Genomic DNA, 19,481 nt, shown 5'->3' on the forward strand with positions numbered 1-19,481 from the left:
CTTTAATATGATATTGTTTTTATAGAAGAGGTACAAGTTCTTATCTAATCAAAATATTACTTCCTATGACTGCATACAAAAAAAAAAATTTTTTTTTTTTTTTAATGACTGTATAAGGAGTCCTGGCTGTACAGTGGTTAAGAGCTCGGCTTCTAACCAACAGGTCAGCAGTTCGAATCCCCCAGCTGCTCCCTGGAAACCCTATGGGGCCGTTCTACTCTGTCTTGTAGGGTCACTATGAGTCAGAATTGACTTTGCAGCATTAGGTTTGGTTTTTGGTTTATGACTGTATAAAGAAAGTATAAGGTACACAGAAGAATTAAAATACTTCTGTGAGGGTCGTCACAAAGCAAAAGCAAAGGAAGATGTTCTAGTTATTGACTCAGACACTGGTATTTTTTACTGCAGAAAGAAATTAAAAGGATAGAAATAGTATGACAGTGAATTCTTCTCTTCAGGCTTTCACGTACCAAGCAACTCCTCGAGGCTAAAATAAGGAGCCTTGGTGGCACAGTGGTTAAGCATGTGGCTGCTAACGAAAAGGTTGGCAGTTCGAACCCACCAGCCACTCTGAGGGAGAAAGAGGTGGCAGCCTGCTTCCGTAAAGATTACAGCCTAGGAAACACTATGAGCCAGTTCTATTCTGTCCTACAGGGTTGCTATGAGCCAGAATCAACTTGACGGCAATGGGTTTGGTTTGGATTTTGAGGCTGAAATAATTAGTCTCTTCAGCACAACCTAGAGGTGAAATTGCACAACCGTTCCCTCTCCTCTGGGTAGAGGACAAAGCATTCATTCTGTGTCTCAATCCCCACTGTGTTCATACTAACGTTAGTGCTTAAATCTCCGGAAGGTACCTATAATAAAAAGACTATTTATCAAGTGTTTTTAAAGGACCAAATGCAGTATCATCTATCTTTCAAAAAAAAAAAAAATGTTAAAACGTTCATGGCAACTAACCCGGTACACGGCTCTAAATCCAAGTTCTTGTTTTCATCACTTTGCAACAAATCTTCTATTTTCTCTCTGGGGAATTAGAAAAAGACCACGACCATCAGGGCTTTTATGAAAAGAAGTCATCAACCAACGGAACAATCACTCTCAAAAGCAGTCTAAATATAAGAGCATACAACAGTATGATTTTACCAGAGTGTGTTGTAACCCAATAAAGCTTAAAGAAAAAAACTTAACTTTAGCATACATTTTTCTGGTCATTGTTTTTGTTCACAAATTAGTGACAACTTCTCACATGTTCATCAACCAAAGTGGTTTCTGTGTGTGTGCGTGCGTGCATATGTGTGTGTGAGTAGCAAGGCTGGTTTGGTTTTTCAGGTTTTTATATTTGACCTTACCTGAAAATGTAACTTTTCTAGTAACGCATTAATACTGATAACTAAGCAAGACTAGAAACTCCAACGGCACGTTTGCTTGTCAGAAACGTTACTACGAGAGAAAAAAAAAACTTGGACGTGTTGCAGTCCAGATGGGCCTGTTTCATTCCTCTGCCTTCAGGGACGCTGGAAAGTAGCTTTCAGGTCCCTGGTCTGTGTAGAGGGTCTGCCCACTCGATGACGGTCTCTCGCCTACTAACATGTAGCAAGTCAACTGTGATACACAGAACTCTCTTTACAACGTGCCCGATGTGACTGAGACTCAGATATGCCACAGTTAAATCCTGCCACCCACAACATCGCACTTCTATATATACCGTGTGTGTATGGGACAAGTTTGGGATGTGGATTTCAGTCCTGCCATGTTACTCAAAGCACATTTGCTTTCAGTTTAGGAACTTACACCACTTGGTCAATAAACTTCTTCTGCTCCTCAGGAACCATCACAGGACATTTTGAAGTGTTAGGAGACACGTACGACAGAGCTCCTGCACCATTGGACTGCAAACGTTTTTCATCATACTGCTCTCTTAACTGCCTTTCTTCTTCCTGATTTAAATATGGAATTCCTAAACATAATTTTAAGAAGAACACGTTAACAGAAGTAACTGTTTAAGAATTTCAAATTCTCAAATATCCCCTGAAGTCTTCTTAAAACCCAGCAATAGTTTAGCTTAACTAGTAAAGAATGTCTGCCTTTAGCATTAGGCTTTTTAAAGAACGATCCATATGCGATCCAAGTGACAACAGCAACTCGAAAGGTTAAACAGGACCCTTGGGGGGTAGTGCGTGTATCTTAGTGGGGAGGGACAACTCAGAAAAGGAGAGTGAGAATGTTTGCACATCTCAAAGAATGTCATCGGTGTCTCTGAAACGTACGTGTACAAACTGTTGAATTGGTGTATGTTTTGCTGTGTATAGTCTCAACAACAATAAAAAAAAAAAAAAAAAGAATTTCAAATTCTCATGGACTCCAGACTTTCTAAAGCCACAGAAGCTGGATGAACCCCTGAAACTATTGCTCTGAGATAATCTTTAAACCAAAAATATCCCCTGAAGTCTTCTCAAAACCAAACAATAGTTTAGTTTAACTAGTAAAAAATGTCTGCCTTGGGCATTACGCTCTTTTAAGAACTATCTACAGGCATACCTCGGAGATACTGTGGGTTCGGTTCCAGGCCGCCAGAATAAAGCAAATGTCGCGATGAAGTGCAATAACATCATGTGTAATAGCATTATGTCGAAAAAAAGCAATGTCTATACCTTAATTAAAAAATACTTTATTGTTCAAAAATGCTAACCATCATCTGAGCTTTCAGTGAATCATCATCCCTTTGCTGGTGGAAGGTCATGCCTCGATGCTGATGGATGCTAACTGATCAGGGTTGCTGAAGGCTGGGGAGGCTGTGGCAATTTCTTAAGACAACAATGACATTTGCCACATCAACTGACTCTTCCTTTCATGAAAGATATCTCTGTAGTATGCGATGCTGTGTGATAGCATCTTACCCACAGTAGAACTTCTTTCAAAACTGGAGTCAATCCTCTCAAACCCTGCCACTGCTTTATCAACTAAGTTTACATAATATTCTCAATCTTTTCTTGTCATTTCAACAACGTTCACAGCATCTTCACCAGGAGTAGATTCCATCTGAAGAAAACACTTTCTTTGCTCACTCATAAGAAGCAACTCCTTATCCATTAAAGTTTTATCACGAGATTGCTGCAATCCACTCGCATCTTCAGGCTCCCTTCTAAGTCTAGTTCTCTTGCTATTTCCACATCTGCAGCTACTTCCTCCACTGAAGTCTTGAACCCCTCAGAGTCATCCATGAAGGTTGGAATCAACTTCTTCCAAACTCCTGTTAATGTTGATATTTTGATCTCCTCTCATGAATCACCAATGTTCTTACTGGCATCTAGAACGGTGAATTCTTTCCAGAAGGTTTTCAATTTACTTTGCCTAAATTCATCACAGGAATCACCATCTACAGCAGCTAAAGCCTTACAAAATGTATTTCTTAAATAATAAGACTTGAAAGTCGAAATTACTCCTATATCAATGGACTGCAGAATGGATGTTGCGTTTGCAGGCATGAAAACATTAATCTCCTTGTACATCTTCATCAGAGCCCTTGGGTGACCAGATGCACTGTCAATGAGCAGTAATAGTTTGAAATGAATCTTTTTTTCTGAGCAGTAGATCTCAACAGTGGGCTTAAATATTCAGTAAGCCATGTTGTAAACAGATGTGCTGTCATCCATGCTTTGCTGTCCCATTTATAGAGCACAGGCAGAATAGATTTAGCATAATCCTTAAGGGCTCTAGGATTTTCAGAATGGTAAATGAGCACTGGCTTCAACTTACAGTCACCAGCTGCATTAGCCCCTACCAAGAGTTAGCATATTCTTTGAAGCTTTGAAGCCAGGCACTGACTTCTCCTCTCTAGCTGGAATGTCCTAGGTGGCATCTTTTCCCAATATAAGGCTGTTTCGTCTACAGTGAAGATCTATCATTTAGCGTAGCCGCCTTCATCAGTTATCTCCACTAGATCCTCTGGATAACCTGCTGCAGTCTCTCCAGCAGTGCTTACTGCTTCACCTTGCACTTTATGTTATGGAGACGGCTTCTTTTCTTAAACCTCATGAACCAATCTCTGCTAGTTTCAAACTTTTCTTCTGCAGCTTCCTCACCTCTCTCAGCCTTCACAGAACTGAAGAGAGTTAAGGCCTTGCTCTGGATTAGGTTTTGGCTTAAGAGAATGTTATGGCTGGTCTGATCACCTATTCAGACCAATAAAACTTTCTCCATATCAGCAATAAGGCTGTTTTACTTTCTTATCATTCGTGTGTTTGCAGGAGTAGCACTTTTAATTTCCTTCAAGAACTTTTTGTTTGCATTCACAACTTGGATAAATGTTTGGTGCAAGAGGCCTAGCTTTCAATTTAGCTTTCGACATGCCTTCCTCACTAAGCTTAATCATTACTAGCTTTTGATTTAGTGAGAACAACTCTTCCTTTCACTTGAATACCTGTAGGGTTATTAACTGGCCTTATCTCAATATTGTTGTGTCTCAGGGAATAGAGAGACCCAAGGAGAGGGACGCAGACACAGGAACAGCTGTACGGTGCGGCAGTCACAACACATACAACACTTACCAGTTAAGTTCTCCATCTTATATGGGCACACTTCATGGCACTCCAAAACAACTACGACAATAACATCAAAGATCACCCTAACACATATAATACTGAAGAAGTTTGAAATATCGCGAGAATTACCAAAATGCGACTCAGAGACACAAAGCAAGCACGTGCTATTGGAAAAAATGGTGCTGACAGACTTGCCTGATGCAGGGCTGCCACAAACCTTCAACCGGTAAAAAACACAGCATCTGTGAAGTGCAATAAAATGAGATGTGCCTGTATATGGGCTCAGAGTGACAACAGCAACTCGAAAGATTCCACAAGAAGCCTAGGGGGCAGTGAATTTATGTTAACGGGGAAGGAACAGCTCAGAAAAAGAGGTGGAAACGGTTGCACAACCTGAAGAATGTAATCTATGTCACTGAACAGTACATGCAGAAACTGCTGAACTGGTTTATGTTTTGCTGTGTATATTCTCAACACGTAATCTTACCATTGCGAAAAACCTTATTGAAATCAAATCCTTGGCTTGCAAGGAAGTCAATGCTTGAGCTCTGAAACAAGAGGAAACAGAATGTACCTTTTTAGTGACATCAGTAGCAGATACATAAACAGAAGCAGAGAAGTCACCGGGGCAAGTAAATAATGAAAAGCAGGCAAGGAAGCAGCATGCCATGGGTCAGGTAACAATGGATTTCTACTTCAAGGATGCCAAAGAACCCATTAATTCACTTAAAATATCTGGGCTCTTCTCCTTTATGGCTTCTACAACAAATATCCTTTGTTTCACAATATTTAAGAAAAATCCACCAGGTGAACAGGCATTCCCCCAATAGGCAGAAAAAACTCCTGATTACTGTACAGACTACTACTGCTAGTATCCATTGCTATCAAGTTGATCCTGACTCATGGCGACCCTATGGGACACAGGAGAACTGCCCCATGGGGTTTCCAAGGCTATAACCTTTACGGAAGCAGACTACCACATCTTTCTCCACCACAGCAACTGGCTGGTTCTAACCATCAACCTTTTGGTTCGCAGTTGAGAGTGCTTAGCCACTCACTACGCCAGCACGGCTCCTTCCTGTACTGACTAGGAGACTATCAACAGAAAAAAAAAATCATTTGTATTATCTCATTCTGGGTTTGAGCTTAAGGTAACTCACAAGTGCAGGTTTTAAGACATCAACATCTACCTCAAACTACATTTTGAAAACCCAAAGTTTTAATTGGACATTCTATTATGTTCAAGAGGGAGCCCTGGTGGCACAGTGATCAAAGTATTTGGCTGCTGACTGAAATGTCAGCCGTTCAAACCCACCAGCCACTCTACAGGAAAAAGATGTACCTTTCGGCTTCCATAAAGATCACAGCCTTAGATACCCTGTGGGGCAGTTCTACTCTGTCCCATAAGGTTGCTATGAGTCAGAATCGACTTGGCAGCAATAGGCTTGGGTTTTATATGTTCAAGATTAAAACAGAGAAAAGTTCCCAGTAATAAGTCCTACTACGCAAACACATTTCAAACCTACAAATTCACGAACAGCTTCGGTTGAGCCAAAATATGTCAGTAGATTTAAATAAAAATATTAAGTAAACAATACTAGAGGTGGTACAGCACTACAGCAAATATCACAGAGTTCTCACTCCAAATGACCAAAGATTAGGAAACATCACTGTAAGCTTGTTGCTGATGAGACGATCCTGACTCACAGTGACCCTACAGGACAGAGTAGAACTGCCCCTTAGGGTTTACAAGACTGTAATATTTACGGAAGCAGACTGCTGCATCTTTCTCCTGAGGAGCAGCTCGAGGGCTCAAACCACTGACCTCTCAGTTAGCAGCTGAGAGCTTAACCCCTGCACCACCAAGGCTCCTTAACATTACTGTAGTTATCCTAATTTTATACCTGGGATAAGTCAGAATATCAAAGGGTTATACACCTGAATCATTTTCATTTTGTCCTTCACGGAACCACCTTTCCAGAACCGCACTTTGACGTTATACCATCAGTTTACACGAGGGACGCTGTACCTAACAGTCCAATTCAATCCATCACTGTACTCACTTAGACAAGTCCTGGAAGATGAGGTTTTGTACTTAATTTTTCATGATAGTTTAAGGGTAAATGTTCTGAGACCTCTGTTCTGGGAAAAGCTGTACTTCTCCTGAATCCTGGTTTGTTTTGGTTCTATGAACCACAGACCTAATTGTGTTTCCCCCTTTTCTTAGATGCTAAGAAACTCAACCCCCACGTGTCTGTCAGTTTGTCGTACTGTGGGGGCCTGCGTGTTGCTGTGATGCTGGAAGCTATGCCACCAGTATTCAGATACCAGCAGGGTCACCCATGGAGGACAGGTTTCAGCTCAGCTTCCAGACTAAGACAGACTAGGAAGAAGGACCCGGTAGTCTACTTCTGAAAAGCATTACCCAGTGAAAACCTTATGAATAGCAGTGGAACACTGTCTGATATAGTGCCGGAAGGTGAGCCCCCCACGTTGGAAGGCACTCAAAAGATGACTGGGAAAGAGCTGCCTCCTCAAAGTAGAGTTGACCTTAATGACGTGGATGGAGTAAAGCTTTTGGGCACAAATCAAAATGAGAAGAAACAGCTGCAAACATCTATGAATGATCGGAACCTATTAATAATGAATCTAGGAAAATTGGAAATCATCAAAAATGAAATAGAACGCATAAATATCAATATCCTAGGCATTAGTGAGCTGAAATGGACTGGCACTGGCCATTTTGAATTGGACAATCATATAGTCTACTATGCTGGGAATGACAACTCGAAGAGGAATGGTGTTGCATTCATCGTCAAAAAGAACATTTCAAGATCTACCCTGAAGTACAACACTGTCAGTGATAAGATAATATCCATATGCCTACAAGGAAGATCAGTTAATGCGACTATTATTCAGATTTACGCATCAACCACTAGGGCCAAAGATGAAGAAATAGAAGATTTTTATCAGCTGCTGCCATCTGAAATTGATCGAACATGCGATCAAGATACATTGATAATTACTGGCATTTGGAATGCCAAAGTTGGGAACAAAGAAGAAGGATCAGTAGTTGGAAAATACGGCCTTGGTGACAGAAACAATGCCAGAGATTGAATGATAGAATTCTGCAAGACCAACAGCTTCGTCATTGCAAATATCTTCTTTCACCAACATAAACAGCGACTATACACATGGACCTTGCCAGATGGAACACACAGAAATCAAATTGACTACATCTGTGGAAAGAGATGATGGAAAAGCTTAATACCATAAGTCAGAAAAAGGCCAGGGGCCGACTGTGGAACAGACCATCAATTGCTCATATGCAAGTTCAAGCAGAAACTGAAGAAAATCAGAGCAAGTCCATGACAGCCAAAATATGACCTTGAGTATATCCCACCTGAATTTAGAGACCATTTGAAGAACACATTTGATGCACTGAACACTAGTGACCGAAGACCAGACGAGTTGTGGAATGACATCAAGGATATCAAACATGAAGAAAGCAAGAGGTCATTGAAAAGACAGGAAAGAAAGAAAAGACCAAGATGGATGTCAGAGAAGACTCTGAAACTTGCTCTCAAACATCGAGCAGCTAAAGCAAAAGAAGAATTGATGAAGTAAAAGAGTTGAACAGAAGATTTCAAAGGACGGCTCGAGAAAACAAAGTAAAGTATTATAATGACATGTGCAAAGAGCTGGAGATGGAAAACCAAAAGAGAAGAACACGCTTGGCATTTCTCAAGCTGAAAGAACTGAAGAAAAAATTCAAGCCTCAAGTTACAACAGTGAAGGATTCTATGTGGAAAATATTAAACGACGCAGGAAGCATCAAAAGAAGATGAAAGGAATACACACAGTCATTATACCAAAAAGAATTAGTCGATGTTCAGCCATTTCAAGAGGTGGCATATGATCAGGAACTGAAGGTGCTGAAAGAAGTCCAAGCTGCTCTGAAGGCATTGGCGAAAAACAAGGCTCCAGAAATTGATGGAATATCAATTGAGATGTTTCAACAAACAGAGGCAGCGCTGGAGGTGCTCACTCGTCTATGCCCAGAAATATGGAAGAGAGCTTCCTGGCCAAGTGACTGGAAGAGATCCAAATTTATGCCTATTCCCAAGAAAGCTGATCCAACCAAATGTGGGAATTATAGAACAATATCATTAATATCACACACAAGCAAAATTTTGCTGAAGATCATTCAAAAACGGTGGCAGCAATATATTGATAGGGAACTGCCGGAAATTCAGGCTGGTTTCAGAGGAGGACGTGGAACCACGGATATCACTGCTGATGTCAGTTGGATCCTGGCTGAAAGCAGAGAATACCAGAAGGATGTTTACCTCTGTTTTACTGACTGCAAAGGCATTCAACTGTGTGGATCATAACAAATTATGGATAACACTGTGAAGAATGAGAATTCCAGAAAACTTAATTGTGCTCATGAGGAACCTTTACATAGATCAAGAGGCAGTTGTTCGGATAGAACAAGGGGATACTGATCGGTTTAAAGTCAGGAAAGGTGTGCGTCAGGGTTGTATCCTTTCACCATACCTATTCGATCTGTGTGCTGGGCAAATAATCCAAGAAGCTGGACTATATGAAGAAGAATGGGGCATCAGGATTGGAGGAAGACTCATGAACAACCTGCATTACGCAGATGACACAACCTTGCTCGCTAAAAGTGAAGAGGACTTGAAGCACTTACTAATGAAGATCAAAGACCACAGCTTTCAGTATGGATTACACCTCAACAAAAAGAAAACAAAAATCCTCACAACTGGACGAATGAGCAACATCACGGTAAACAGAAAAAAGATTGAAGTTGTCAAGGATTTCATTTTACTTGGATCCACAATCAACAGCCATGGAAGCAGCAGTTAAGAAATCAAAAGACACATTGCCTTGGGTAAATCTGCTGCAAAGGACCTCTTTAAAGTGTTGAAAAGGAAAGATGTCACCTTGAAGACTAAGGTGCGCCTGACTCAAGCCATGGTATTTTCAGTCACATCATATGCATGTGAAAGCTGGACAATGAATAAGGAAGATCAAAGAAGAACTGACACCTTTGAATTGTGGTGCTGGTGAAGAATATTGAATATACCACGGACTGCCAAAAAATGAACAAATCTGTCTTGGAAGAAGTAAAGCCAGGATGCTCCTTAGAAGCAAGGATGGCGAGACTACGTCTTATATACTTTGGACACGTTGCCAGGAGGGATCAGTCCCTGGAGAACGACATCATGCTTGGCAGAGTACAGGGTCAGCAGAAAAGAGGAAGACCCTCAACGAGGTGCACTGACACAGTGGCTGTAACAAAGCTCAAGCACAACAACGACTATAAGGATAGCTCAGGACCGGTTAGTGTTTCATTCTGTTGTGCACAGGGTCACTATGAATTGGAACCAACTCGACGGCACCTAACAACAACAAGCTCAGAGATAAAATAGTCCAGACTTTCTCTGGCACAAATTCTGTACCATAAGGAGCCCTGGTGGTACAACAAACAAGTGCTCAGCTGCTAACCAAAAGGTTGGTGGTCCGAACCCAACCCAACGGCTCCGTGGGATAAAGACCCAGCAGTCTGCTTCCTTAAGGATTACAGCCTAGAAAACCCTGTGGAACAGTTCTACTCTGTCCCATGAGGTCACTATGAGTCAAAATCTACTCAATGGCACCTAACAACAACAATCTTATCAGACTAATCATACCCTCATCTTTTTTCTCCTATTTATTTTTTTAATCTTGTAATAAAATGTAAATATCGTATCTTTATTAGCCAACACACCCTTTAAAAAACATGGTGGAATATAAAATGACAATCCTACCCACACAGACACAAACTTGGGTATATACAAATCACTTTTCAACATGAGAGGCAAATTATCCAATAGGCAAAGTAAGCACGATGCTTATCTTGCTTACCAGATCATCTGTAGTGAGCAACTTCACATATTTTTCACCACATCAAAGCTTCTGCTTCTAGGTATGGCTAGTACCTCTGTCCCTCCCAACCCCACAGCACCTTCTGACAGAAACAAAGCCTCTTTTCAAATTTACAATCTCTGACGGGGGGATGACCCACTAAGCAAGGTAAGCACAGGCTTACTTGTGCTTACTTACTAATGTGTAGTGACCCATTTGACATAGGTTTCACCACATCAAAGTAAGCATGTGCTTACCTTGCTTACAGGGTCATCTGCCTGTGTTCATCACGTCCAGGTTTTCTACGGCTTAAAACAAGAAAGCTTCTACCCCACTTGTTTCTTTTTTGTTCTGATCTAAGATTAAACGTCCTCTGACTACCTACCCTCTTTCTGTCTGCCATACCTGAGTGTTCTCATAATTCTGCCTGTCTCAATATTCCATCTCTAACAGAGACACCGAAGGATGGACTATGGAAAGGCATTTTTGCGCTCCTGTCACTAGACTCCAAAACATCCTAATTCCCTTTACCCAATTAAAAATCTGTAGTCAAAGATTCAGCTATATGACTCAGCAATTCCACTCCTAAGTATATACCCAAAAGAATCGAGAACAGGTGTTCAAAAACTTGTTATGAATGTTCATGGCAACACTATTCACAACAGCCAAAATGTGGAAACAATCCACATGTCCACCAATGGATGAACGGGCAAACAAAATGTGGTATAACACACAATGGGATATTGTTCAGCCATGAAAAAGAACAAAGTACTGATACCTGCTACAACATGGATGAACCCTGAAATATCATGATCGGTAAAAAGAAGCCAGACACGAAAAGCCCCAAACACTGTACGGTTTCATTTATATGAAATGTCCAAATAAGCACATCCATAGAGACAGAAAGTAGGCTGGTGACGGTTAGGGGCTGGGCGAAGGGGGAAATGGTGAGTGACTCTTTAATTGGAGTTTCCATATGGGGTGGTTAAAAAGTTCCGGGAAACGATGGTGGCACAACATCATGAATGTACTTAGTGACACTGAACTGTACTTATGAACATGGTAATTTTTATGTGCATTTTGCCACAAACACACAAAAAGATTCATTTATTCCTTTTTTTTGATAGTCAAAGATTCCATAAATCCATTGCTGTCAAGTCAATTCCGACCCAGAGTGACCCTATCGGACAGAGGAGGACTGCCCTATAGGGTTTCCAAGGAGCAGCTGGTGATTTGAACTGCCGACCTTTATGATTAGCAGACAAGCTCTTAGCTACTGCGCCGCCAGGGGTCCAGTTGAAGATTACTACTGTGTGATCGTTTTTTTACTGTTGTAAAAAGTATGTATAACCCAATATTTGCCAATTCAACATTTTTCACATGTATAATTCAGTGACACTAGTTACATCTTCTCGCATTTTGAGGCTGTATATATTTTCCACTCAAAACGCATTTTGGACCCACAAAATCTATGGTTTACTATTTGCTACCTCTGATTTGTCCTAAATGTGCTATTTTCAAGATTCAAGAGATAAGCACAGCTATTTGGGAGGGCAATTTGAAGCATCTATCAAAATTTTAGATGCACATGTCCTCTGACTCAGCAATTCCACTTCTAGGAAATCTACCCTACAGAAATACTCCTACATGTACAAAAAGATACACCGTACACGGATGTGGGCTGTAGCATTGTTCATAATAAGGAAACACTGAAAATCCTCTAGATTCCAATAAGGGACTGATTAAATAAATTACACTTATCCTTACAATGAAAATAAGAGGACATTCCATTGAGTGGAAAATGCGTTATACAAAATATGAATATTAGAATTCTATTTATGTTAAAGAAAAAGCTAAAATTACATATATTTGTATACACATATAAATGTATATTTAAATATAAAGGCTAGACAAAAGGTGGGAAATAGGGAGGGAAGTGGAATGGGGAAAAGGGTTTAAGAAAGAAAACTCATTTTTTACCCTATAAAAAACCCATTTTTTACCCTATAGATAGCAGTAATGGGAGTTCCTAGGTGATGCAAGCAGTTAACACACTCGGCTGTTAATGGAAAGGTTGGAGGTTCAAGTCCACCCACAGGCACCTCCAAAGAAAAAAAAATTACTTTTGAAAAATCAGTCACTGAAAACCCTATAAAGCACAGTTCTACTCTAACACATCAGGGCACATAAGTCAGAAGCAATTCAATGGCAACCGACACAGCAGTAATGCTTGGATTTTTCACAACTATATATGCATTAACCAGTCACTGTCAAGTCAATTACGATTCATGGCGACCCCATGTGTGTCAGAGTAGAACCGTGCTCCATAGGGTTTTCAATGTCTGTGATCTTTGCAGGAGATCGCTAGGTCTTTTCTCCTGCGAAGCCACCGGTGGGTTTGAACCGCTGACCTTTAGGTGAGCAGCCAAGCATTAAACCACTGCACCACTGGGGCTCCTTCATATGGGCATTAAACAAAAACCCATTAATTCAATTATAGATCTTCAGTCAGAAAATGAAATAGTAGGAGGAAAAAGAGGAGAAAATGATGTAGCCGGATGCCATCCTGCCTGCTATCCCACTCGACGAGGACATTTCCCAAGTGTGTATGTGGTTGTCAGCCCATCCCTCCACATTCTGCCTAATGTGTGGCATCTCACTGTGTGTCAGGTACCTCTTTACCAAAGAACATATCAGGGTGTTTTACCCACAAACCCTATGTGCTTTAAGGTTATGAGCTTTTCAAGACCCATTTTGACTAGACACGTGCCCGCTGACTCTAGAACTCAATTCCCTTTTAAGAAGTTACTCTGCTGCGGTCATAGCATTTTAACAAAAAAACCACTTTAAATGGGGGACAAAAGGAAGAACCCAAAGACACATTTACCTGATCTTATACAATAGGTGTGTTTACATACTGAGTCTAAGCCTTTTCTCTGCCTTTGTTTTTCCTGGACTAGAGAATCCCAGAATTTTCACTCTGCCTTAAACCACAGTTCCCTTGTCCCTTTGTCATTTCAGACATTTAGCCTCTGGCCTGTCTTCAAGTCAATTTTAACTTTTTTTTTTTTAAGGGGTAGCTGGTAACTAGAAGTTCATTGTTCCAGGCATAGCCACAACATGGCTTTCTATAATGGGTAGAGTTCTTGCGATGTGTTTACCTATCCCAAAATAATCATACCCTTGTTCGTCTTTTAGAACAGAGCATCGTTCCTAAGATGTCTCACTGTCAATGTTTCCTTTTGATTAACCCATGAATCCACGGCCAAAGTCATGAACCCACTTCTTTAAGTAATTCTCTCCTCCTGGTACTACCAGGAAACCATATCCATAAAAACTTCCAAACGGGGCCTACTTTTCTCTCAGTGAGAGCCTATAAATACTGTTTCATAAAGTATCTCTTGATGAGAAAAAAAAAAAACCAAACCCACTGCTGCAAAGTCGATTCTGACTCAGTGTACCAAGATGACCGGTAAATAGCTGGTTACTGACCGTAGGATAAAGGAAATACCCACTACAATTTGCTCTTTAAGAAAACTGGCTGCTAGACCCTAATTCCTTTCATCTTTTCTTTAGCTCCAGGCACACAATTAAATTTCAACTGTTTGTTTACACCCTGCTGGTAGGACTGCCCTACCAACTTCCCTGTAAGAGAAGGGGCAAGGTGGGCAAACCCCACCTTTATCACTAACCATGTGGCAAGGATCAGCATGAATCTAATCACCAGCTAGAAACAGATCCAGACTTTGCCTTTCCATATCTCCATACCAGTCACCAGCCTCTTCGTGGTAATTCTTCTCACCGACCCTAACCACCCAGAGTTAGATCAGACCTCATCCCCACTATCCTGAGCCCGGTAGAAACACCCCTGGCCACCCGAGGCCAGGTCATCGGGTAGCACCGTATGCTCAGGAGTCTACACAACTCCCTGCACCTCAGATGGTGGTACTGGTGTCTCTCTCTCTTGTCCTCTGTGACTAGGTCACAAGCTAGAAAGACCCTATCCTTTCTCTATTACCCAGCCACCCAGAGCTGGGTCTACACAAATTGACTCTGTATTGCCAGCCCTGCTGGCTAACTACCTCTGAGTTCTTTAATTCTCTATAACAGCTCGCAGAATTCAGAGACTGTCACCTCTACTTACAGTTACCCATTTATTATAACTAGAAAGGAAACAAGCAAAGAGCCACATCAGGCAAAGTCTGGAACTCGCTGCTCCCTCTACATGCATGGATGTTCTCACAGATCCAGGAGGCCCCAAAGAAAGCGAGTGCTCCAAGGTCCCAGGTCCCCTAGTCACTGGGACCCCAGTGAAAATGCATGACTTTGGCCTTACTGCACACGTAGTTATGATTAAGACAATTAGTGAATATGCATAATTGCATCAGGCTCCCCTTCCTTCCTGAAGTTAGTTCTCCAGGTGTGGGGGGCCTGTGAAGGAGCCCTGGTGGCACAGTGGTTAAATGCTCAGCTGCTAACCTAAAGGTCTGTAGTTCAAACTGACCAGCTGCTTTGTGGGAAAGAGATGTGGCAGTCCACTTCCATAAAGATTACAGCTTTGAAAACCCTATGGGGCAGTTTTACTCTGTCTTTTATAGGGTCACATGAGTCAATTCGATGGCAACAGGTATATGTGTATGGTGGGGGGCCTATGTAGGCCCTAGTTGCCCAGCTATTTGGTAAAGCAAAGGCATCTTGATTGCTCAGGTTATTTTCAGAAACCAGAGTCAAAGAACCAAACCAAGTTCTTTGTCCCATACCTGCCTTATTCCAGAAAGAATTTGAAGACCCAATCACTAAGAAGCCTGCCCTCCAGGCTTTCCAAACTGTGTTACCACTTAATCTGGGTTCTCTCTTTTTGGACAGGATACATATACACTCTGCTCTTCCAGAAAAAAAAAAAAAAAAAAAACTTTACCCCTGGAAAGAGGTGCAAGAAAGATGGGGCAGGGAGAAGCCTGCAGACCCCGATGTGAAGGTTCAGTAGAGGGGTAAGACACTAGCCATCCCAGATGGAACTGCATTATGAAGCACGCTCTCCACTCCAGCTTTGCCAATAAAGCTCATGTTCTGGTTTCCATCTGTCTGACTCTTGCATCTTATTCCGTAACTCATTCTGAAGTAAAGAGGGACCCAAGGGTGTCATGAATTTATAGCCCTAAAACTGAAGGTCAGAGAAGTTAAATGATTTGCGGAAAACCTGGAGTTATAAAGTTACTGGGAGAATCAAATTTTAAATAGTTTAAATTTTTAAATTAAACGAATTCAAACATCTACACTGCCTCATCAGCAATTCATAAAACAAAAAATCAATTATGCTACTAACCTGACAAACAAATTTGACATCTGGTGAGGATCTATTGAAGGGTTTCGGGAAAACGTAAAAGTTAAAAGACTTCGTTATATACCTGGGGAAAATAAGAGATAAAAGGAGACTTAGAGGGTTACATTATGCCATGACAATCGAATTCCAGGTGCTTGTTAAAACAACCTACTTTGACTCTGTGTGGTCGTACTTGAAAGTGCAGAGGCCAAACTGAAACAATAAAAAGTCCATGGAATGCTGGAAAAGAAAAATAAAACATTTGTCAAAACTGTGCTGTACATTCAACATGGGCAACAGTGTTTTCAATTAGGTGGACTTTCTGAATCACCCAACTTGACTCTGGCAGAATACTTTCAATTAGAACAGACTATACGGATTAGATATCAGAGGTATTATCAATCTATACACATTTCTTAACTATTTTTTCCCCAGTTAAGCACCTACCCATTATCCAGAGCATCGTATTACACCTATTTCTAAAGGATTCAAACAACCATATCACATTCCCCAATAAACCGAATTAACGCCAAAAATATGGAGCCTTCCCTAAAATGTTTTCTAGCAATTATTTTTGCTGTTGCTTTAGGCATCATTAAAATATTTCACGGTTGGAGTTAGGAAGAAGTGCTGCATTTTAAAAACTTTATGTGCAAGTTTAACGATTATATTTCTCCATAATTCAACACTGAGAGAATCACCACAGGAAAGAAAAGATTTTCTAACATATCTCCTTGCCTTTTTGAGCTTCTGATACCTTTCTTCTGGAGTGTCAAAACCATTTGTTAACGCGGTAACTGAAGGTCCATCACTGATTCCTAAAATTTAAGAAATAAAAGTTTTTAAGGGTCTGACTAAGACTAGAAGGACCCCGGAGGTCATGGTCCACAGACCTTCTGTTAGCCCAAGACAGGAATCATTCCCAAAGCCAACTCTTCAGACAGGGATTGGACTGGACTATGGGATAGAAAATGATACTTGGGAAGAATGAGCTTCTTGGATCAAGGAGACACATGAGACTATGTTGGCATCTCCTGTCTGGAGGGGAGATGAGAGGGCAGAGGAGGTCAGAAGCTGGCCGAGTGGACATGAAAATAGAGAATGGAGGGAAGGAGTGCGCTGTCTCATTAGGGGGAGAGCAATCAAGAGTATATAGCAAGGTGTATATAAATTTTTGTATGAGAGACTGACTTGATTTGTAAACTTTCACTTAAAAGACAATAAAAATTTTTAAAAAAAGAAATAAAGGTTTTAACTTATTAATAAATGCTAACTCTGTCTTACAGAGTCATCATTAGTCAGAACTGACTTGATGGCACACAAAAACAATGTGAAAATATCAGTAAGCCATTCAATGCCTCTATAAATTTCATGTTTTCAGGAAATTAAGATGATTTAGAAGTGTTCCTGAACTTCTTGTCAAAATTAGCATTGTTATGGATTTAATTGTGTCCCCCCAAAATATGTGCTATAAATCCTAAACCCTATACTTGTGGTTAGAGCCCTAGTGGTGCAGTGGTTAAGAACTCGACTGCTAACCAAAAGGTCAGCAGTTTGAATCTACCAGTTGCTCCTTGGAAACGTAGGGAACAGTTCTACTCTGTCCTATAGGGGCTCTATGAGTTGGAATATACTCGTGGTTGAGTAGCCCTGGTGGTACATTGGTTAAGTGCCTGGCTGCTAAGTGAAAGGCTGGCAGCTCCAACCCACCAGCTGCTCCACAGGAGAAAGATGGGGTAATTTACTTCCATAAGGATTCACAGCCTTGGAAACCCTATGGGGCAGTTCTACTCTGTCCCATGGGGTTGATATTAGTCAGAATTGACTTGATGGCAGTGGATTTGGGTTATACTTGTGGTTATAAGCCCATTTGGGAATGGGTTTTCTTTGTTATGTTAATAAGACAATATTAGTGTAGGGTGTGTCTTGAGTCAGTCTCTTTTGAGATATAAAAGGAGAAGGTTAAGTAGCAGAGCTGGGGCAAGACAGATATCACACCACTTGAAGATCACCAAGGAACCAAGGAACTAGGACCTTCCTTCCCCCAAAGCCAACAGAGAGAAAGCCTTCCCCTACAGCCGACACCCTGAATTCAGACTTCATGCCTCTTAAACTGCTGAAAGAACAAACTTTTGTTAAAGCCACCCACTTGTGGTACTTCTGTTATAGTAGCACTAGGAAATTAAGACAAGCATTAATTTCACTGACCACCAACCTAAACTCTCTAATAATGAATTTGGAGATGTGAACGTTTCAATTTGAGAATGGGCAATTCCAGTGTCTAAAATGGGTTTTCAAAACCCAGTAATCACAATCTCTGTATTTGAATAAGTTTTGTTGCTTTTCAAAGAATTAATGCATAATCAAACATCAACAACCCTGAAGTATATCATCGCTAGTTTACCAGTCTTGGTCAACAGTTTGGAATAAAATCTACATCAGGACAAGAGAACATTATTTCTGGTGAAAACTCTCAGCTGCCTAGGGAACTGACTTCAACTATAAACTGCATGTTGGACCCAAGGATCATACTTAAACCAGTAAGATTCCTTTAGAAAGAGCTGAAAAGTTTTTAAAATCTGTAAAATCAAGTAGTAAAATGGGTATCTATACCAAGAGAACAAACTGGTCACAGTGACTCCAACAATTTAAAAATTAGCCTCTGATTCACGAGGGAAAAAAAACCTTGCAATTTACTTTAAGTGTTGGTACGTACAAACACACCCTTTCCAAGGCTGGCAATGAACACCTGCACCAACACATAAAGGTATACCCTCATTCACCTGCAAACGGCTGATCCTCATCTCCAAGCTTTCTACCAAGTACATGTCAAACTGTTCTCAGCAGCACCAATACCATCATCTCTAACAACAACCCTCAAAAAGCAAAAAGTCACAAACTCACTGTATCTCTTACATGCTTTTTAAAAAGTTTAAGAGGAAACACTGGCACTCATGCAACTTGCCCAAGGCTATAAACCGAGCTAGGTCCTGTCAGCAGGACTGAGAAGGGGGAGCAGGAGGAGGAGCCGTGGATATACAATGCTAGGTGCTAACACTAACTTGCAACCCAGGGATACCTGAGAACTCCCCATCGATGGCGAAGAAGTCAGCCTCCTCTATGGCCTGGTACACTTTGTGAAGATTACTCTTAAAATCTGCAGAGAAACCGAGAGGAAGTTTAGAACCAGAGCCTGGCTTCCTGCCCATGGGCTCCTAAGGGGAGAGGGGTGGACCCAGGGGCTCATGAGGCCACGGGCTGGAGGACAAGCCCCAAGGGATGCACGTGATGGCGAGGTCAACCCCAAGGGGTACGCGGACTGGGGAGGACAAGGCCCCGAGTGGTGCACAGGCCTGCAGGGAACACGCCCCGACGAATGCGCGGACCGGAGAGAGGCAAAGCCCCGGGGGGTGCGCGTGCCTAAGGTGGCAAACCCCTGAGCTGCCGCCTCAGCTCCAGGCCCCGCCAAGCAGGCTGGCCCAAGGCCTGGGCCTAGCAGGGTGATAGGGCACGTGGGGAGATGCACGTGCGGCACGCACTACTCCTGATTATCTCCATTCTGCAGAGTGGCCGGAACCCGGTCCGCTGGACCGTTCTACTCGCAGAACTCGGCGGCCACGGCGGCGGCAGAAGCGACAGCAGCAGCAGAGACGGCGGTGCCGGCGGCAGAGACTTCCGGAAAC

The 19,481-nt window shown here is 41.7% G+C and overlaps 1 protein-coding gene across 7 annotated transcripts in view; it reads right to left on the reverse strand.

The window, feature by feature from the left end:
* Window positions 1–19,481, reverse strand: part of PARN (poly(A)-specific ribonuclease) — a 183,642-nt gene extending 164,161 nt beyond the window's left edge. For 3 of the 7 annotated variants that reach the window (XM_064295616.1, XM_023557327.2, XM_023557328.2), the window contains exons 1-8: window positions 19,338–19,481; window positions 18,878–18,955; window positions 16,537–16,616; window positions 15,971–16,038; window positions 15,802–15,883; window positions 5,032–5,092; window positions 1,795–1,960; window positions 961–1,026 (exon numbers count right to left, since the gene is read on the reverse strand). In XM_064295616.1, coding sequence (XP_064151686.1) covers window positions 961–1,026; window positions 1,795–1,960; window positions 5,032–5,092; window positions 15,802–15,883; window positions 15,971–16,038; window positions 16,537–16,616; window positions 18,878–18,955; window positions 19,338–19,356 — 620 coding nt within the window. In that variant the 5' untranslated portion in view covers window positions 19,357–19,481. The other 4 variants (XM_064295615.1, XM_003417712.4, XM_064295618.1 and 1 more) reach the window with 3 other exon arrangements.

Source organism: Loxodonta africana, chromosome 12, assembly GCF_030014295.1.
Source record: "Loxodonta africana isolate mLoxAfr1 chromosome 12, mLoxAfr1.hap2, whole genome shotgun sequence".
Classification (NCBI taxonomy): Eukaryota; Metazoa; Chordata; class Mammalia; order Proboscidea; family Elephantidae; genus Loxodonta; species Loxodonta africana.